This window comes from Manis javanica, chromosome 8 (genome assembly GCF_040802235.1).
Source record: "Manis javanica isolate MJ-LG chromosome 8, MJ_LKY, whole genome shotgun sequence".
Classification (NCBI taxonomy): Eukaryota; Metazoa; Chordata; class Mammalia; order Pholidota; family Manidae; genus Manis; species Manis javanica.
This window is the reverse complement of record NC_133163.1, coordinates 119,040,071-119,061,609: the sequence shown is the minus strand read 5'-3', so window position 1 is coordinate 119,061,609 and position 21,539 is coordinate 119,040,071. Positions and strand designations below refer to the sequence as shown.

Genomic DNA, 21,539 nt, shown 5'->3' with positions numbered 1-21,539 from the left:
AACACTATTTGACAATATGCCACAAGGAAATTAGTGTTACCACAGCAAAGTGTTGTTTTCAAATGGTGGAACCCAAACACAGCATGTTGTTGCTTTTGGGGGGGACCCTCAAATTTAGGGGATTGGGAGACAGTGGCTGAGAGCCTTTGGAAAGCCCCCACTGTGTTTGCCACCTGCAGCGATGCCTGGCCTTCCACTAATAAGGCTGGTGATGCTGCTCTTGTGAAGGTGTTAGAAGAAGAAAAAGAATCCAATTTTTCCACTAGAATACAGGTTTCTGGAAAAAGACACTGTATTCAATTTTTTTTTGAATCCTGCATCATCCTCATCCTTAATTTGCATACTTCTATCATGCAATAAATGTTACTGATTTGCCAAAGTATAAAAAATCAAATGCAACACCAATTTATTGAGTGGCTACTATGTGCTGGGACCTGAACTAGGTATTTCCATATTATCTCATTTAATCTTAGTAAATCCTCAGTTATTAGGATACAGGCTAAGTTGCTGTAACAAAGAATCTCAAAATAAGGATTAAACAAGGGTTGTTTTTTTTTCTCAAATGATGGCCCAGCTTATGGTCCACTAAACAAATCTAGGGCTTGGTTGTGGCTCTGCCATCTTTAGCGTATGGTTTCATCTTTGGGTCCAGCATGACTGCTGCAGCAATGGGCAGAGGAATAAGACCAAGAAGCATCTGTGTTTCTAGAAATACAAGCCAAAAGTGGGAGAAGACATTCTGCTCACATCTTACAGGCCAGAATTCAGTCACACTGTTATAATGACATGCAAAGCATGCTGGGAAATGTAATCTCTAACTAGGTGGCCAAGTACCTATCTAAAACTGGCTGATGATTAAACAAGGGAGACTGAATATTGGTGGACAAGTGTCATAAAATATTGGTAGGAAGTGTTTTATGGGTCTACTTCTTACTGAAGCTAGAAGTGAACTAGTAATAGGAAGATACTGCTTTCCTGCCCAGAGAGGTCCTCCATTTTGTCAGTGTATTCAGAACTAAGTTGAAAGGCTACTTCAACTTGCAAGCATTTGGCAAGTAGACAAAATAATAGCAAACCTATTCTTAATTTACAGCAGCCAGGACGTTTGTGTTCCCTGTTCCGGCTGAGATTTTCCTGGAAGGGAGATCCTGAGACGGCAACATCACAGTGTATGCTAGCACCTATTGAGCATCTAATCCTGGCCAGGTACTGTGCTGGACCTTTTCCACAATGCAATTTGAACTATATCCCCAGCTCAGCAAAATGATGATCATTCAGACATTTTACAGATAAGAAAACTGAACAGCAGAGAAGTTATGAAGCTAAGATGTGGCAAGGCTGGTGTCTGAATCCAGTTCTATTTTTGCACTTTTTCTACTGCTTATGTGGGAGCTTCTCTAGCAAGCTTCAAGTCGTCTTTGGTGATATTTTCCCCGGCTGCACCTCTCTGTACACATGTCCGCTACAGCATTTATCTAGTAGACACATTTCTTATTGTTGAAGGCTATCTTTCCCAGGCTCCCTCAATCTCCCAGTATTCATGGATCATGTCTTAGTCACTTTACAAAACTGAAGCCAGCCCAGGACCCAGTATTTTTTACGTGTTTAAATCAATGATTAAATGAGTAAAATAAAATGCCCCCTCTCCATCCCATCTACAGCTAAAAACCAGACCTTTTACTGAGCTCTACCCCGTATTACCTTCAACACTTAGCCCACTCCCAATTTCACCACATTGATATCTGATTCTAAGTCCTCTGTTCCGAACTCTAGTGCCAGGGACACTCAAAAATATTTCCAATTGATTCCAAAACAACAATCTTTTACATACTGAAAGGTCTTCCAGGAGTGAGCTTTGCTTCAACCTTGGTCCATCCTGTCAATGTATTTCCTTTTGTTTCATCCTCAGAAGCTATGGAAAAAAAGCCTTTTCCTATTTTGAGTGTACTAATAAAAAATGAGCCCTTAATATTCCAGGGAAAGAGAATGATGTCATTTGCAGGCTGAGGTCATGATTTTGTCGAAGCAGATTTGCTAATTATCTCAGTGCTGATGCAAACCCTGCAATGATGCTTATCACGGCCTGGGTGGGACTGGCCTCGTTCTCTGGCCACATCTCTGTGAAGGAAGGAGCTGGAACCAGAAGTGGCCCTTTAAAAAGGCCTGGTTCCTTAACCAGTGACATAAATGAGGGGGATCATTGGGTAGGACTAATGAAATCAACAAGTGTTCTTGGTGCAGGACTCTGCTTGTCAGAATGGGGAGATGAAACAAAGCAGAAGAGGTCTTTCTCTCATTAATAAATGTACCCACTTAATCTTTTGTCTAAGCATGTAACAAATACTGGGGTGGTGCCTCATTAGTAGAAAAAGTGCAAAAATAGAACTGGATTCAGATACCAGCCTTGCCACATCTTAGCTTCATAACTTCTCTGCTGTTCAGTTTTCTTATCTGTAAAATGTCTGAATGATCATCATTTTGCTGAGCTGGGGATATAGTTCAAATTACATTGTGGAAAAGGTCCAGCACAGTACCTGGCCAGGATTAGATGCTCAATAGCTTCCTTTACTTGAATGCTTACTATGTGCAGGGCCTATTCTAAGAAGCAATATAGGGCGGTGGCTCTCCAAGTTAAGTAAACTTCAGCATCACTTGGAAGGCTTGTTAAGACGCAAAGTTCTGAATCATAGATTCTGATTTAGGAGGTCTGGATGGGCCCTGAGAATATGCATTTCTAACAAGTTCCCATTGAAGGCTGGGGTCCCCACCTGGAGAACTTCAGCATAGGGCACGGCAGGAGCCAAGACCAGGGGGTTTATGCCAGAGATGGACGGTGGAGATTTCAGCCCCCTTGGCAGGTCACTGGGGGAGACACGCAGGAAGCACAGAAGCCCCTCAAGCTGTTGTCTGTGCTTGTCACCACCAGAGTCATCCACAGAGTCAGACGTGGGCGCCCCACCCCGCCCCGGGGCAGCCCTGAAAGGAGCGGGCAGGCGGAGGGCACGCTGGCACCTCCTCCTAGGCTGGGCCCCGCGCGCAGAAGGCGCGCACCGGGAGGACCGGGGTCCAGCGATAATTCCGGGCCGGGCCTCTGCGGGAGGAGAGGAAGCCCCCCCCCTCCGACCGCGGGGCCCCCGGCGCGGGCGCTGGGCTAGCGGCTTAGGGGGCGGTGGCGGCGGCGGCGCGGGGCGGGGCGCCGTGACCCTGTCCCGGCCCCGCGGAGTCCCCGCGCTCGCTCCGCCCTCGCCCCCTCGTCGTAGCGGCCCCCGCCCGGCTGGCTCGGCCTCGGGGCGCGGGGAGCCGGCGGCGCCGTGTTCCCGGCCGGCCCGCGAGCCATGGCCCAGCCCGGCGAGGAGGCCCTGCCCGGGCCCGAGACCGCGGTGCAGATCCGCGTCGCCATCCAGGAGGCCGAGGACGTGCAGCAGCCGGAGGACCAAGAGGAGGGGGCGGAGGCGCGGGGCGCGGGGGACCCGGCCCGGTACCTGAGCCCCGGCTGGGGCAGCGCCAGCGAGGAGGAGCCGAGCCGCGGGCCCAGGTAGGCGCGGCGCGGCCGGCCGCCGGTCGGGACCACAGCTCCGCGGGCAGGGCCGGTGGAGTCGGTGGCGCCGCGGGGCGAGCTGCTCCGGGCCGGCCCGGGGACTCGGAACCGGCTCTTGGCGGTTGTTGGCGCCCCAGTCCTTATCCTTGTACCCGACCGAGGCTCTCAGGGCTGGCGGCGGGGATCCGAGGGGCATGCCCGGGACCCAGAGGGAGACATCCCCGGGCCATCCTTGCCTTCCCCTGCCCAGGAGGAGACCCTCCTTTCTTGCGCACCCCCAAAGATCCTCCAAAGAGCCCAGCCCAGCCTAGCCCCGCTCTTCCCCTCCGAAATCGGTACCCACTTAGCCGTCACTGCCATCCCAGCCCTGTCTGCTTCTCAGACCAAATGGGTGGGGGCAGGCCAGGCACCACTGACACTTGGTGCTGGGGATAGGGCAGAAGTTATTTCACGGTGTAGACAGTTACTTGCCCTGATTCGGGATCAGTTCCCCGCTGGCTGCTGCCACCTCCCTGCCTCGGGGATTTCCATTTTCAGGCAGTCTTTCCCACCTGCCTTAAATGCTTGCATCTTCATCTTGCTGCCTAGACTTTGGGTTCCTGGGTGGTGGGAGTCTGGAGCTGCTGTGGCACCAGAAACCACCCGTGTAACCTTGCCTCTGGGCCCTGAGCTCTGTCATCAGCCGGAGACCTTGGTTTGTAGTCTTGGAGGACTGTGGTTTTGTTCCTGCCTTTGAAAGGATATATAGTATCGAGTGTCCCTAGAAATGGGAGGAGGCCAGTGGCAGAACCTGGAACCCTCTTTCTTCTGGGACTCTGTGCACAGCTGTACCCGTCAGGGCTCTGCAGGGTTTTTTTGGGCAGGCGTATACTTACTTCACTAGGAGTGAACATGTTCAACTCAAGGGCATAAGGATACGGGGCCCAGAGCCATTCCCTATCATTGGCTGACCCTTTCCCAGTGGAAAAGGTCTGGATTTAGGGACCCAGAGATTCAAGGCAGTGCAGTGGAGACAGGTAGGCAAGGAGGAAAGTCCAGCCCAACAGATTAGAGCAGGAAAGCTGGGCCACAGCAGATGACACCATAGATATAGTAAAGCCTGATTCATTCATTCATTCAGCTCTGTGCTATCGAGAATATAAAAATAATGAAGCCATAGGCACTGACATTTCACAATCTTGATGCAAAGGCAGCGCACCTAGTCAAATTACCGAGGTCATGTGAAGGAGCCCAGAGTGGCTTATCCTGCTGGTGTGGTTTGCCTGTGACTGTGGCTGTCCTCCATCGTGGGGTCTAAGCTTTGAGACGATTACCATTAGCAGGGATAAAGCACTATTGCTTGGGCCTGGAAAGTCCCCTATGGAGAGCTAGGAGAACATGCTCCCCAATTTGGGTGGGCTTCCCACCTAACCCCCCTCACTCTCCCTCCAGATTCACCCTTCTCTCCCAGCTGCAGTGCGTATCTTCAGTATGAAGCCTTTCCTGCTGCCCATTGCCATAGGGGGTGACCCCAGAAAAATCCCTGGGGCTCTTCAGGGTAGGAGAGCTGACAGAGCCTAGCAGACAGACATGCAGAGCATGAGGAGCACGTAGTTAAGCACAGGATCCACGCTGTCCCCTGTTTGGGCCACCCTGGCACAGCAGCAGCCACCACCCTGTGTGAACACTTTTTGGTCTCCAGAGAGCCTGCACGAGGGAGCACAGGTTCCTAAATCTGCCCACTGAGATGTGGCACCACCCACATGGGCCCCTCAGCCCATTGCTTGCTTCTCTGCTGTCTTAGCAGTTCACACCCTCACAGCACTGACCCCCCCTCGGCCCCTGAGCCCCGGGTGCAGTTTTGTGTCTGCAGGCCTACTCACTCCCACCTGTCGGTCCCTTTGATTGCCTGATTTCTAGTCAGCCTTAAAACTTGGCTGCCTGGTCTCCACCACCCCAATCCCTACCCCAAAGCTGGGCTTGTTTCCTCTCCTTTTTGTGGCTGTGGTGTTCTGTACCTGGCATTTACTACTATTGTAATTCTATAGGTCTCTCTGCCTCACACAAATAAGCTCCAAGAATTCAGGGACGATGTTTGCCTTGTTCTCAATTAGCAGGTGCTCTTTAAATATTTGCCTAGTGAATGCATGCCTCTATCATCACCCTCCATTGAGTTGAAATACTTGTGCATTTCTCCTGTACTAGACAGTGAGATCCTTAAAGGCAAAGATGTTCCCCCCATCCTCTCCATATTTCCAGTACCTAGCCCAGGGATACCTGGCTTACACTTGGGGGATAAGGAAAAAACAGAAATAAGGATATGTCTTTATAACCTCCAAGTGTTCATTAGTCTTCTCCCTACATTGCTCAACTAAAAAGGTATCTTATTCTTACCTTTTTAACCAAAAAATTTCAGACATTAAATGTGATAGACTAGTACTATGAGTATTCATATAACCACCATCTGGATTTAATGATTGTTAATGTTTTGCCGTATTTGTTTGATGGATATGTGATATGTATGGTTTTCCCTGAACTATTTGGAAGTATGTTGTACCTAAGACTATACCCTAAGTACTTCATTTTGTAGATCTTAGTAAGAACATTCTCCTATAAAACCATAATACTAGTATTGCAACTGAGAAAATGAACAATGATTCCTTAATAATATCATCCCGAAAATAATCTAAGAGCCAAGTTCCATATACAGGACTTCCCCAGTTGTCCTGTGTTATGTTATAGATGTTTGTTTTTCTCCTCCAACCATAATTCCACCCAGGTGGAGGCATTTGCCTGTTATGTTTCTTTAGAATCTTGACTCTAGAACAGTCCCACTTTTTTTTTTTATTGCTTTCCCATTAGGGAAATAAGAGGCCAGATGTCCTGTGGAATGTTTCACAGTTTGAATTGGTCTGTTTATGTTCTCATCATCTAGTTTAACTTGGCTTCTTTGTACCGTGTGCTTCTGTCAACTGGAAGTTAGGGCTGAGGACTTGATTAGGTTCAGATTAAACATTTGGGCAAGAACACTTCATGGGTAATGCCATGAAGTCACACTGAAAACAGCTTTTTGCTGGACCACCCAGACAGCTCCCACCATTAGTGATGCTAAATTTGACTACTTGGCTGAGGTGATGGCTCCACTGTGTATTCTTCACCAATGCCCTTCACCGAATGGTTCTAGCATCCATTGATGATCCTTGACTGAGTCAGTTCACTGGGGCATACAGATTGGTGATTTTCTAATTTTATCATTCTTTTCACATTTGTTAGTTTGCATTCTTCTGCAAAAGAGAGCTTGGCCTTGTCAGCTGGCGTTGAGCAAGAGTTCCTCCTAAAGAGGCAAGCATCAATGCTTAATTACCACTTTTCCAAGAGAGGGGTTGATACACTAGTCACATCAGATAATTTAAATTAGGGCCCTCCCTTTGACTCTCTCTGATTCATGGTTTTTTTTGTTTATTTACCTTTTTTGTAATTACTTGCAGTCATTATTTCTGATGTTCAAAATGTTCCTAATCTAGCTAGGGAGCCCCCTCAAGTGGCTTCAGTATATCCTTTCGGAGCACACCGTTTAGCCTCCGAGCACTTTCTCGCTTTCTGATACTAGGCATCCTAGGCCTAACTGGGACTTTTCCTACTCCAGCATGGGATCCAGCCATTTCCACAGAAATCCCTGGTTTTTAAAATACTAGCAGAAAGGTATTTAGAAAGCAAGGCTTGTAATTAAAATGCTCATTTCTGTTGGGGCATTGCTGCTTTTATGCCCTTTCAATAGTCAGAGTTAGGAAATACATTTTTTAAAAGTAAATTTGCATTGACGATTCCAATTTCACATTACAGTGTTTTTGCTTTATACTCCTTTTATTTTTTACCATGAAAATCTCAATTCCTTAAAACATTGACATCTACTTATTTGCTTTGTCTTAAAATCTGTAAAAATTATTTAAAATCAGGACACTAAATATCATTATTAGTAATGAAACCACTGAAGCACACCTTCATTGGACAAACAGAAACATCTACGTTTCTTTTTCTCCGGGATGGTTCAGGGCCACTGCACAAGCTATCTTTTCCCTGTTCTGGATGGTGATAATGAAACCCTCCATTTATTAATGCCACATACATGCCAGACGTGGAACTAAGTACTTTGCATACATTATCTCTGCTCAACACCATCATCATTTAGGCCTGCAGAGATATCCCCTAATTGTACTCCTTCCCCGGGTCCTAGGAAATATGCCAGAACAGCAGGGCAGAAGACAGGGTTAGAGAAGGTCATGATCTCTGTAATAAATATAAAAGAAAACATGGGCCATCCAGACACCGCATGTGGCCGCTGTTAGCAGCATCCAAAATGTAGTTGGTCCCATGATGCCTTTTCCAAAGTTGGGAGCATCCCTGTACGTTTTCAACCTGTCTCTGTGAGGAAGCTTTACCCCTTGGATCTGTCCTCCTGTTTGTATAATGATTATCAATCTGGTTGCCTTTTTGAAACTTTTCAGTCTAGAGGTGAAACTGTATGGAAAAGAAACTATACACAAATTGTAGTGGATCCCAGTGATTGTCATCAATGATGTTTTCTCCTTCGTGTTCCGTGTCCCCCTTGTTGCTGTCTGCCATTTTCCTGGTCTTGGTGGGCAGAGCACCGTGTCAGACCGTTGGCATGGAGAGTGGACGAGCCGAAGAAATCTTTCCTGTGTTGAGAGGCATAGTGAGGTGCTCATCGCTCCATTACTTCAGTTTGGATAATTTTGTTTTATAAGGTATCATTAGATTAACTCAATTAATACATCCAAATGAGTTTGAGATTTTATGAGAAGAGCAGCCTTGGAGATTTTATGCAGCACTTAGTTCTTCGTATCATTTACAAATATGATACATACTTCAACACTGATCTGTGGAGCCCCATCATCTGTTTTGAAATGTATCCCCTTATTTCCACCCTCTTTTTTCTTCTAGCAGGTTTACAGTTATAAAAAAGAACTCATCACCACTCCCTATTTGCAATGTTTTATTTAAAAGGAAATACTATGTAAGTGTAAAACTTTTTCAAAGTCCTCTTGAAAGGTACTAATGACATTTTCACCAGTAACCATACATTTTGTCTCAAAGAATCCTGATGTATGATTAGCCGTTACAGAAACGATTCACTTTACATTGGTTACTTTTTGAATTCCTGCTATGTGGAAGGCTCTGGGTTGCTGCTGGGGTGAGGGAAGCCAGTATGAATCTGGTCCTCCATGAATTTAGGGTTCGGGATACTAATAAGATATGCACAGACCTAACACTGATGCAAGTATAGGTAAGTGTTAGGAGAAGTTGAAATGATTTCCTTCCTTGGAGACCTGCGTTTGAAATGGACCTTGATGTGTAGCCAAGATTTGGACCTGAGAGAAGAGCAAGACATTCAAGGAGGTGGGAAGAGCATGTACACTGGGGTGGAGTCCAGAAGCCTTGTGACACTTACGGGAAACTGTGGTGTCAGCCGGAGCAAACCTCCGGCTGGAGGGTTTTTTTTTTGCTTGGTGCGAAGAATCTGAAAAGAAATAGAAGTAAGTTTGAAAGCTGGTTACAGCCAGATCCTAAATGAATCTGAATAAAGAGCTAAGGACTTTGGGTTTTATTTAATAGGAAATAGAAAACATTATTATTATTATCATCATTATCATCATCATCATCATTAAAGTAGAGCAGAAACACAGGTGTTCTTAAAAAACGTAGTAAGGCACAGAGTGGAAGTGGCTTCCCGGAACGTGCAGCGGGAGGGGGGCAGGGCGGCGGGAGGTTGGAAGACCGAGGCCTAGAGAGGCTGCAGAGTCAGAAAATACGCGAAGGTTTCAAGAGTGAAAAGAGGCGCTGATATCTGAGAGGTCATTTAAATTCTTCCTTTAGATCAGTTGCCCAGCCTATTTGCCTGACAATGAGAAGTAGCAGGCAACATACTCTTAACTTCCAAGGCGAAAAAGAAGAAACAGGAAGGGCCTGAATGACCCACCTGGTGACCTAGGGCTGCTGAGGTAGAGCTAGTACCTGCGGAGTAAAGCCTTCTCCCTATAAAGCCCCTTACTTAATGATTCCTGGCCTGTTTGCCCTAAAGTGAGGCCTGCAGTTGGCATGCCCTACCCACGCATATAGAGCCTCCTAGGAAGAAAACCAATGGCAGTGTACAGCTGCAGAGGGAACCCGCGTGACCCACCCAGAAAAAGCCACCCAGACCTTCATTCTTTAAGAGTCTGACTCCCCACTCTTTGAATGTGGGCTGTGTACTCCTTTCCAAAGTGGGAAGGGAAAGAAGTAGGAACTTGGCAGTGGAGACGCCTGGCAAACACTACCTCAGCCAGGTAACCAGGGTCAGCATCCATGGCGGTCAGGCACGCTCACGGCATGCATCCTTGGTATGATGTGATGAGAGTGGAAATTTACCTCTCTGGGGTCCTCATCCCCAAAAACCCATATCCCCAGCCTAATTATGAAAAAGCCAGACAAATCCCAAATGAGGAACATTCTACAGTTTACCTGACCAATACTCCCGAACACTGTCAAGGTCATCAAAAACAAGGGAAGTCTGAGAAGCCGGCACAGCCAACAGGGGCCTTGGAAGACATGACGACTGAGTGTGATGGGGCGTCCGGTACGGGGTCCTGTATGGGGTCCGCAGAGAGGGAAAGGACACTAGGTAAAAACTAAGGACACCTGAGTAAAGTATGGACATTAACTAATAATAATGTGTCAATATTAGTTCCTTAAATGTACCATACTAATGCTAGGCATTAATAATGGAAGAAGCCTGATGTGGGGTAGATGGACCTCTCTGTACTATTTTCACAATTTCACAAAACTATTCTAATAGAAGTTTATTTTTAAAATGTTCTAATAAAGAAAAAGATGAACAGTTTACCAGTCACATAAAGAAAATAAATGACATGAAAGTTTACTGTAAAAACTGACCCCAGAGGATGCAGAGGTGAACCACTGTTGGAAACAATAAGACTGTAAAAATATATATATTCCTGTCAGTACCCTGAGAGAGAAATTAAGATATTGTATCCACAAAGCAAGAACAGGATGCTTTTTAAAAAGGAGCAATCTGACAGCATAAAATAATTCTCACAGAATAAATAAATGATTTCTGAATTTATCTAAATAATCTGAAAAAATTCACTAGGAAAGGTTGGAAGATAATGTCCAGGAAATCTCTTAAAATGTAAATAAAAAACAAAGGAAAGGCTAGACAGCATGAAGGAAAAATAAGTAACATGGAGAATCAAATCAGGTGGTCGGTCAACTAACAGAACTTCAAGAAAGAAATGTAATCTTAGCAAATAGTGTTCACGTAGTCATAAAAAAAGTTGATTGACTTTCAACTTTTAGTAACTATCAATAGACAAAACATGGGATATTAGTAACAGAATAGAATGTAAATGTCATAAACCATGACAAAATGAAGTAAAGGTACATCTGATACAATGTGGAAAGTTGAAAATAGAGCTGTGAGCATATTTTCTAGAAGTATAAAGCAACTCTCATAAGAAGTAAATGGTGGAATAGAGGTTGCTTCTGGGGAGGAGAGGTGGGGTGGGGTACTGTGTTCTTTCTCAACTCCGAACTATTTTATTTCAGCTTTTGCTATTTATGTATATTACTTGAATTTTTAAGATACATTTTTGATGAGCTATTAATAGTGTTCAAGGGAGGAGTAAGGAGGACAGTTGGAATGGAGAAGAGAACAGATGGGGACACTACAGAATAAGGTCAACACTTGATAACTGACTCAATGTGGGGACAAAAGAGGGGGCTGGAACTTGCGTCATAGGTTTTGAGCCTAAGTGCAGAGAGGCATGAACAGGGAAACTGGTGGGGCAGTTTGGGAGGGAAGATATATGGTTTTTACAGGATGGTTGTATTGACAAAAAGTTGCCAATATTTATACTTAAGGGGTATAAACTTCTTTACTCTATCACCTCCCCAGTACTGCCCACTGTTCTGGAATCCCTGGCTACCTGCCTGTTTGCTCACTGGGTGCAAATAACTGATGCAGGCCACTCCCCAGCACATTATGGGATGTTTACTGTGAGACAGTATTAAAAGAAGATGAGCTTTCCAGATAGGATGTCGCTTAGTAGGCCCAGACTTCAGTCCTAACTGAGGTCGAGTTCTGCAGAAGGTGATAGTTCGATTCTGGACGTGGTGAATTTGAAGCAGTATCAGGCTCTCTAAGTGGTAACGTCAGGTCGGCCGCTGGGAATTCAGTTCTAGAAATCAGGAGTGAGAGGATAGAAGGGTGGGAGGAGAGGCACGTTTAACTGGATGAGCTAACTAGGGGATGAGGTGCACAGGTTGCTAGGGAAGAGTCAGGGATAGCTGCTTGGACAAAACCAATATTCAGAAATGGGAAGAGAATAAGGCCATTGGGAGGGCAGGTAAATTGGGAGAAGAATCAGAAAAAAGCAAGTCATATAAGCCAGGGGGAAAAGTATCAGGAAGGTGTCAACTGTGTCCCTTCCTGCAGCGAGGGCAGCAGGGCCAAGATGGGAAACAGGTACCTGGATATGGCCAGCGGATTCTTAGGGTGGATGTCCAGACACGCAGAACAAGCTTGGCGGGCAGCAGAGGCAGTGCACAAGGGAGGTCTAGGCGCGTCCGGGTGGATGAACTTTATCTCCTCAGTGCGGTCTGAGATAGGCTTGTCTCCAGGGAATAGTCTTCCCATGGCCAGCCTTGGAAAGAACAGGAGGCTTTAGAACAGACGCTGGAGAAGCTAAGAAATTACAGCACCTTCCTCGCATTATGGTTTATTTGTTTATGCATTTGTTTTTTATAATAGTATTAACTGCTCTAGTTTGGGAGTAGGGCCTACTGGTCTGTGGGTCCCTGTAGTAGTCTAGCACCTCACCTCTGATATACGAGCAATTTGTAATAGTTAGACCATTTTGCTCACATCCCTGAGTCCACTCAAAATTGTTCTCTAGTCCTTATCACATACCTTAATCTATCCCCTGCTATTTATTGTCATCCTTATTAGCTGGGCTCAGACTTTCCTATACATTGGTGGTTATTTTATCTGGTATATTCAACCTATCTATTTTAATTACTATTCTAATAAAATGAAAATTTGTCCTATCCATCTTGCTTCTCCTTTTTCATTCCATTAATTGTTCCGCTGACACTTTTCCTTTGACATATTTTGAGGACCTCTTTTCTCAGTGTAGTGTTACTATCCTAGTATTTGGCTGTAAGTAATAGAAAACCCAACTAACTAGTGAATTGAACAAATAGGATTTCATTTTTCTTACGTAATGAGAAATCTGCAGGTAGTTACTTATAGGAATTGGTTCAGCAACTCAGTTAATGTCAGAGTCAATAATGTCAATAAATCAGGCCAAGCCAATTCTCTTGGCTTTTTCCTTATGGTGGTGAAATAGCTGCTACAGCTCCAGTCATCACATCCACGCTCAAAACAGGTAAAAGGGGGAAGGGGTGGGGTCAAAAGATTTTCACTTGTGTGTTATTGGCCATAACATGACAAATGGCTACTGCCTGTAAGAGAGGCTGGGAAAGTGTGCATTTAGGTTTTGTTAATAGCCTCTGTAGTAAAAGAAGACAAGTGAGAGTTTGCTATTAAATGTTGGCCAAGTCAGACTCTTGTGTGCCTGTTAGGGACTTCTGAAATATTCCACTTATCCCATTTAAGTTAATATGACCTATTTTGTCTTATGGGCTCCTTAATATATTTCCTTAGTTTATCATCCCATTTTAAAAAGACTCTTCAATGTTAGTCCCTTAGGCCATTTTTATTCTTCAGTACACAGTTGTCTTGGGACATCAGGAATATATTTTAGAAACCATTTCCAGACTGTCTACAGACAAATAACTAAAACTCTTCATTTTTTAAATCTTGGCCAATGCCTCTATTTTGTGCTAATTGCAATTTCTGAACTTAAAATATTGTGAAATAGATTTAGTTTTTTCTCTCCTGCCAGAATATTCCATCTGGATTCTCATTTTGATTCTTCCACAATTGCTTTTTTTCAGAGGAAGGCTGGGATTGAGAACCAGTGAACATCCTCCTAGATTGGAGGTCCTATATATATGCGCCTTTTCCAGCTTTAAACTGTCACAGTAACGGTTTACTTTTACTTTCTGAGACCCTCCCTTTTTTATTGGTTGGTTATTTTATTTAAGAGCTTAATTCTGAGCTGAGGGAAATGTTAACTGTTTGCTTCTTTATAAAGGAAACATAGAATATGTGTAAACATGCATACTTTTTTGTACTGAAGGGCTCCTTTTTAAAAAAACTTACAATTATGGCAGGATACACGTAACATAGACTGTATCAGCTTAACCGTTGTTAAGTGTACAGTTCAGCTGCATTCAGCACCTTCACATTGCTGTGCAGCCATCACCATCTGTCTCCAGAACTTCTTCACCTTTTCCACCTGAAATCGTGTACCCAGTAAACACTAAGCCCCCATTCACCCTTCCCTCAGCCCTTGGCAGCCACCATTCTGCTTTCTCCCTGATTTTTTCTACTCTAGGTACCTTATACAAGTGGAATCATACAGTATGTGTCTTCCGTGACCAGCTTATTTCTCTCTGCATAATGTCCTCAAGGATCATCCATGTTGTAACATGTCAGAATTTCCTTTTTGAGGCTGAATACTTGTCCATTGTAGGTATATAGCACATGTTGCTTATCCGTTCTTCAGTCAGTGGAGTCTAACTCTAGAATTGAGAGTAGTTATTCCTCTAAACTGTCTTCCGGAAATTGGGATATGGGGGATGGGATGGGAAGGGAAGAACAAGAACTATATGTAAAAAGCATCCTGTCAATATCAGAGTAGCACATAAATGTTAGTAGAGGGCGTTGCAATAATAATCTGCACAAGAGCTTGATTTCTAGCTGTTTGGCCACAGCACTTACCCCTTGTGGCCAGTGGTCACCACCTCTGAGCAGTGCTCATGTGACCCAGTGCAGTTTCCTAGGGCTGCTGTAACAAAGGACCGCAAACCGGTGGCTTAGAACAACATAAATGTATCGCCTCACAGTCCTGGAGGCAGGAAGTCTAAAATCAGAGTATCAGCAGGGCCACACTGCCTCTCAGAGTGCTTGGGAAAGCTGTGTCCCAGGCCTCTCCCCGAACTGCTTGCTGGTGGTTTGTGGGCGATCTCTGACGCTCCTTCACCTCTGCTGCATCCCCCTGGTCTCTGTCTTCATCTCCACACAGCGTCTCCCTGTAAGTGTGCCTCCAGATCTCCCCTTTCAACAGTCATGGTGGATTGGGGCCCACGGGACGCTAGTATGACCTCATCTTTAGCTAATTACATCTGCAAGACCCTATTTCCAAATCAGGTCACATTCCGAGGTCGGGGGCAGGGGTGCTGGGGCTGCGACAGAGGAAATCTGAGGGCAAAGCACGTCAGCCCGTAACAGGCAGCGTCTCCTTCTGCTCTCAGTGGCCTGACGGCAAGTGAGAACGAGCACGAGGACGCAGAGCAGGAGGACGCAGAGCAGGACTGGAAGCCCCCAGACGAGGAGTTAATCAGGAAACTCGTGGATCAGATTGAATTCTACTTTTCTGATGAAAACCTGGAGAGGGACGCCTTCCTGCTGAAGCACGTGAGGAGGAACAAGCTGGGATACGTGAGTGTTAAACTACTCACGTCCTTCAAAAAGGTGAGGCTTCATGCTCAGAAGTATGTTTGTGTGTTTGGGGTTGTAGTTCTAAATATTTCTTACCCACTTGATGGAACCCGATGACTAGCGATTTTTTTTTATTTCCTCCAAGGCCTGATAAAGAGAAAAACGGTCAAGTTCTGGGATTCAGAATCATAACTAAGAATATCCTCCCACACTTTTAAAAGGTCCTGGGTATCGGGACACTTCTCAGCTGGTGGCATTTATGAAATGACGCTGTTTGCTCTTAGTAAGGTTCAGGCACTCTTGTCAGGCAGGTAAGTGGCCAGGAGGATGCAGGGCCAGGACAAGGCACCAGTGGCCTTAAGATACACCTACCAGGCCTAGTGTTGTGTGGAATCCAGGCTTTTCATTTGTCAAGTTGAATAAGTAAGAAGAAGGAGTGCCCAGAACTCTGGGAGATGAGCCTTCTCGAAGATTCTATCAGCCTTTGCTGTGTAACCCCAACATCCTCTCCTACCGGATGGAGATGTGGGATTTCAAATGATTGCCACTGTCCAGGCAGCTGACTGCGTGTCCCCGTAAGGTATGGATCCAGCAACTGGACTGTGAATTCCCTACCTCTCGAAGAGCTGACACCAGTTGGAGTAAGAACTCTGTGACTTCCTTGGGGGGAGCATATTTACTAGGACGGAAAAGCACCACACAGCCTGTTACGTAACGGGATGTGTAATGAGTGGGTCCCAGCCGAGGTGCCTGTGCACTTTGTCGGAGAGAACTGGAGAGAGCTTTTCTTCCTGGAGCTCTTCTCTTCCTCACCTGCTGATATAATGGGCCCTCTTTTCTTGTTCTCGCCTTTGTTCATTCATCAAACATACTCATTCTGTGCTGAGGGCTGTGTCAGCACAGGATATGCGGAATGAAAGCGGCATACCCCCTGTCCTTGAAAAGGCCAGTACAGGAGAGGCTTCAGTGAAGGATTATGATATAACCCCGGACGGTACTACCAGAAAGAACAAAGTGCTGTTGGGAGCTAGTGGATCAGAGCAACTAACCCTGCCTGGATAGTTGAAAGTCTTGCAGAAGTGGGAACATTGAAATAGGATCTTAGAGGATGAGTAGGAATTTTCAAGGTACAGGAGAAGAGAAGGGGCATTTCATATTGTAAAGGGAAAACCCACTCTTCCTTCTGTGTTCCTCCTTCACCCTCACGCCATACTCACAACACTTCTGACACCAGATCTGTGTGTGGGGGTGGTTCCCACAGCATGAAATTCTGAGACACCACATGGGTGTCCTACAATGTAGCTCAATTATGATACGGTTTACCTGGAGATAGAATCAGACCCCATAGGTGAAGGGCTCAGTCCCGCAAGACTGCCTCCACTTCAGATGCCAATCACAAAGTACTAGGTCCCCAGGTTACCCCCAAACCACTAGGCTCTGCCTGACTTGGCTGTAAATCAGGTTCCCATGACCTCCTCTCTCTTAGACTCTGTTATTTTCTAGAACAGCTCACAGAACTCAGGGAAACACTTACATTTACCAGTTTAATACAGGATATGATAAAGGACAGAGATGGACGGCCAGATGCAGAGATACACAGGATGAGGTCTGGGAGGGTCCCGAGCGCAGGAGCTTCCATCCCCATGGAGTCTGGGTGCATCCCTCTCCCAGTTTGTGGTTGTGTTTGCCAACCTGGAAGCTCTTTGAACCCCACAGAGCTGGGATTTTTACAGAGGCCTCCCCATGTAGGTGGTTTGTGGGCGATCACACCCATGTAGGTGTGATCAGTTGTTAACTCCATCTCCTGCCTGTCTCCCCTCTCTGGAAAGTAAGGGGCAGGGCTAAAAATTACAAGCTTCTGATCATGGCATGGTCTTCCTGGTGACCAGCCCCCAGCAGGAGCCATCTGGGAGCCCCTCCAGAGTCATCTCATCAGAACAAAAGAGGCTCCTAATGGTCTTCTCATTTAGGAATTTACAAGAATAAATTTGGGAGTTCAAGGCCAGGAATGGGGACAAATACCAAATATATATATTTCTTATTATAAATAACTACCACACATGTCCAGAAAACAGTGGGCAAGCCCTCACACGGAAAGTGTTTGTGGAGAACCGCAAATGAAGCAGCCAGTGGAGTGTTCCTGTACAGTCCGTTATTCCTCCTCAGGGTCTCTTATAAGTCAGCCCAATTTCCTTTCCTTTTCAACTGCCACTTGTGGATCTGTGGGCTTACTTTGTTTTATTGCACTTCACTCTATCATACTTTGCAGCTATTGCATTTTTTACAAATTGAAGGTTTACGACAATCCTGGGTTGAGCAAACACAGCAGCGCCATTTTCCAACAGCATTTGCTCACTTATGTTTGTCAGTCACAGTTTGGTCATTCTCGGAATATTTCAAGCGTTTTCATTATTATTATACTTGTTATGGTGATCTGTGATCAGGGATTGTGACTCACTGAAAACTCAGATGATGACCAGCATCTTTTAGGAATCAAGTATGTCTTATTGAAGTCATGTGCATTTTCTTTAGACATAATGCCATTGCACACTTAATAGACCCAGTATAGTGCTAACATATCTTTTATTATATAAGCTGGGAAACCCAAAAATTCATTTGACTCACTTACAGTGATACTCGCCTTATTGTGGTGGTCTGGAGCCAAATCCGCAATATCTCTGAAGTTTGCTTGTGTATAGGAGAGTTTTTCTCTGTTGAAAACTGGCTGTAGAGGGGACATAGACTCCCCAACACATCCGAAATGAGAACAAAAGCCCATTTCATTCTAAAGGGTTTCCGGCTCATCATAATAGGGAACATATATGACAAAGGTAACAAACAGGGAAATTACAGTTTCTGAAAATCTTACAGAGTTCGTCCAGTAATCACACAAAGACTGCACCTGCGTACTCCTGAAGACCCCAGACACAGGCCTAGGATGCTCAGTGATAACCGAGATTTCCCGGGGGACCTTGCTCCTGGCTCTGGAGGGGTGCTGGGTCCTTGCAGAGCCTGCCTCTCCCTCGACTGGACGCGGTCTGCCATCCGCTTCTCTAGCCTTCCGAGTAAGGCAGCCCTGGCCCGTCCCTGAGCACTGCTCGCTCAGGCTTCGGGCTTGGGCAGTAGCTCTTCTTCCTCTCCTGAACTCCCTGCATGACTGGTTTTGGAAAAGGAGCCCCATTTGTCACCCCCAGAGAGCCACTGCTTGAATCTCACACAAGCTGGCACTGACCTACAGTCAGCAGCTTCACCCTTCCTGCATCCCTAATGGACTCTGTCCACTTGAAGTCTGACCTTTGCCTGGACCTGCTTTTCTGTACCCTTGGCCTATGTCATGGTAATCAACTCATTCATTCGGGGTGTAGGTGATTCATGGATCCTGCACCCTAAGCCCAAGTCGGGGCCATATGGCCCCGAGGCCTGTCTGTGTCCGGTGCCGTCTGTCCGGGAGCCTGCCTGTCCTACTAGTGGTTCTGCGGAGGTTGCCCCTGCCGCCTGTTAGTGAGCCCTCCCTTCCTGAGTCCCGGGAAGTTCCTGTTTTGGTCTCCGAGTTCCTCTGTGGAGCAAGTGGCTTCCTCTGCATTGGCCTGGAGTCAGAGAGTTGACTCAGAGTGATCTCGCCATTCCTGGCTGACATTCCCCACCCCACCCACCCCCACCTCCACCACCACCACTTCTCTGGGGTGACTCATTCTCCCTGGCATTCCCTTCACTGGAACTAGGCCGCTTGAAAATTACTGTTTTACAATATAAATAATAGCTTTCATATACTGCAACATTGATACGCATAATTTCCAGTAAGGCAGGAGGAGGGAGGGCCTTCCATCACTCTCCGTGAGGCCCCAGCTGGGCTTAATTCCAAGTTGAAGCAGTCCACATCATTTTCAGGAGATGCTGCAGTGAAATATGAAAGCTCTTTTGGAAACCTTCTGTGTACCAAATGCAGAAATACAATTCAGAGAAGCATTTGAATGTTAAAATCTCTGACTCCTATGAAAATGACAGCATGCAACCTTGGAAATGATAGCATATAATGCTTACTGAGTACTCACTCTGAGCAGACACTATTCTAAGTTTTTTAGATAGACACTGTGTGTCTGGATGTAGATTTGTATATATTTACTCATTCAATCCCCACAACTGTCTGAGGTGGGCCCTGTTAACATCTCCATTTTACAGATGACGACGTTGAGGCACTGACAGGTTGAATAACTTCTCATGTAGTTGGAGGTGGGCCTTGGATCTGGGTGCCCATCGGCCATGTTCCAGAGCCTGCAGTTTAACTTCTAAACTGGCCCAGAATAGAATATTTCCTTAGCCCCAGAAAGTTCTAATGAGAAAGCTTCTATAAGCTCTGTGGCCTGGCTGTAGAAAGTGTGTTTGTTCATTCAGTAGACTTTTGAGTGCCTGCACACAGCAGGTGTGATTCTGGGTACCAGTGTCACAGGGAAGGGAGGCAGGGAGGGAGGTGTAGAGGACACAGGCCAACAGGTGCAACAGGCACCATTCCAGGTTTCCTTTGTGTTCTTCAGGTGAAGCACCTCACACGGGACTGGAGAACCACAGCACATGCCTTGAAGTACTCAGGGATCCTCGAGCTGAATGAGGACCACCGGAAGGTGAGGAGGACCACCCCTGTCCCACTCTTCCCCAATGAGAACCTCCCCAGCAAGATGCTTCTGGTCTATGACCTCTACCTGTCCCCTAAGCTGTGGGCCCTGGCTGCCCCCCAGAAGAATGGAAGGGTGCAGGAGAAGGTGATGGAACACCTGCTTAAGCTCTTTGGCACCTTTGGCGTCATCTCCTCAGTGCGGATCCTCAAGCCTGGGAGAGAGCTGCCCCCTGATATCCGGAGGATCAGCAGCCGGTACAGCCAGGTGGGGACCCAAGAGTGCGCCATCGTGGAGTTTGAGGAGGTGGAGGCGGCCATCAGAGCCCATGAGTTCATGATCACAGAATCTCAGGGCAGGGAGAGCATGAAAGCTGTCCTGATTGGGATGAAGCCACCCAAAAAGAAACCTCCCAAAGACAAGAACCAAGATGAGGAGCCCACTGCGAGCATCCACCCGAGCAAGTCCCTGAACAAGAGAGTTGAGGAGCTTCAATACATGGGTGATGAGTCTTCCGCCAACAGCTCCTCCGACCCTGAGAGCAACCCCACATCCCCAATGGCTGGCCGGCGGCATGCGGTCACCCACAAGCTCAGCCCTTCTGGCCACCAGAATCTCTTTCTGAGCCCAAATGCCTCCCCATGCTCGAGTCCTTGGAGCAGCCCCTTGGCTCAACGCAGAGGCGTTTCCAGAAAATCCCCACTGGCTGAGGAAGGTAGGTTGAACTCTGGGACCAGCCCTGAGATCCTCCGCAAGTGCACAGATTATTCCTCGGACAGCAGCGCCACCACCCCCTCCGGCAGCCCCTGGGTTCGGCGGCGCCGCCGAGCCGAGATGGGGCCACAGGAGAAGAGCCCCGGCGCGAGTCCCCTGCTCTCTCGGAAGGTGCAGGCTGCAGACGGGTTCCCTGTGCGGGTGCTGAGGCTGCCCAGAGGCCCCGACAACACCAGAGGATTCCACAGCAGACACGAGAGAGGCCGGGCCTGTGTATAAATATCTCCTATTTTTAATATCAGCTCCACTGAAAACAACCTTTGTTTTCAAGATTCTGACAAATACTTGGCATGACATAGAATGAAATTAAGTCCCCTTTGAAAGATTTTGTATACATGTAGTCCTCTTAATTTATATATTTGTAATGTATATAGATTGTCTGGTACGCTATGGTTTTAAGACTGTCCTTTAGTTCAGAACACCCTCTCCTCCCAGCACGGCCATTGTTTTGACGATGCCCGACGAGTGTGAATGTTCTGTTTCTGCAAGACTGTGGGGGCACAAGCACCCCAGGGAAGGCCTGGCAGCACGTCTCTTCTTTGGGGAAGGGTTCTTCCCTGCAGTGGCTGGGCTGTCCCTGGTTGACCAGGCAACATCTTCCAGAGAGTTCTGTTGTGCAACAGCAACTAGGTAAGCCAGCAGCATGGTGTGTTCATAGGATCAAATGTATGTTTCCTGTCAAATGAATAAATACTAAAACACCAACTGACACTTCTGGCTCTGAAATCATAGACTGTGCCTGACAGAAGTCTGTGTCGCTCTGACAAGACCTTAGGTAGTGTGTCAGGGGGACCTGAGGAGCTTAACAAAGACATATTTCATGAATGTGGGGTGGGGTAGCCCTGGGGCTCTCCTCTGGGGCTCAGCCTGAGAGTTTGGCAGAGTTTGTGCAGATGTTGTGAGTACCAAGTCTGTCGACACAGTGAGTCATCCTGGGGAAAGGCAGCTTAGTATAGACCAAGGTCTCTCCTTGTGGTCCTCAGACCAGCACCTG

General features: G+C 46.6%; 1 protein-coding gene across 1 annotated transcript; it reads left to right on the top strand.

The window, feature by feature from the left end:
* Positions 1-3,138: 3,138 nt before the first annotated feature.
* On the top strand, positions 3,139-21,254 carry LARP6 (La ribonucleoprotein 6, translational regulator). Its single transcript, XM_037010228.2, has 3 exons — positions 3,139-3,535; positions 14,975-15,194; positions 19,694-21,254. Exons 1-3 carry the CDS (start codon positions 3,336-3,338, stop codon positions 20,762-20,764), a joined length of 1,491 nt encoding a protein of 496 aa, XP_036866123.2. The 5' UTR covers positions 3,139-3,335; the 3' UTR covers positions 20,765-21,254.
* Positions 21,255-21,539: the final 285 nt, after the last annotated feature.

Coding starts and splice junctions, on each gene's coding strand:
- LARP6 (XM_037010228.2), top strand. CDS start 3,336: ATGGCCCAGCCCGGCGAGGAGGCCCTGCCCGGGCCCGAGACCGCGGTG. Junction 3,536..14,974: donor GAGCCGAGCCGCGGGCCCAG/GTAGGCGCGGCG, acceptor TTCTGCTCTCAG/TGGCCTGACGGCAAGTGAGA. Junction 15,195..19,693: donor TACTCACGTCCTTCAAAAAG/GTGAGGCTTCAT, acceptor TGTGTTCTTCAG/GTGAAGCACCTCACACGGGA.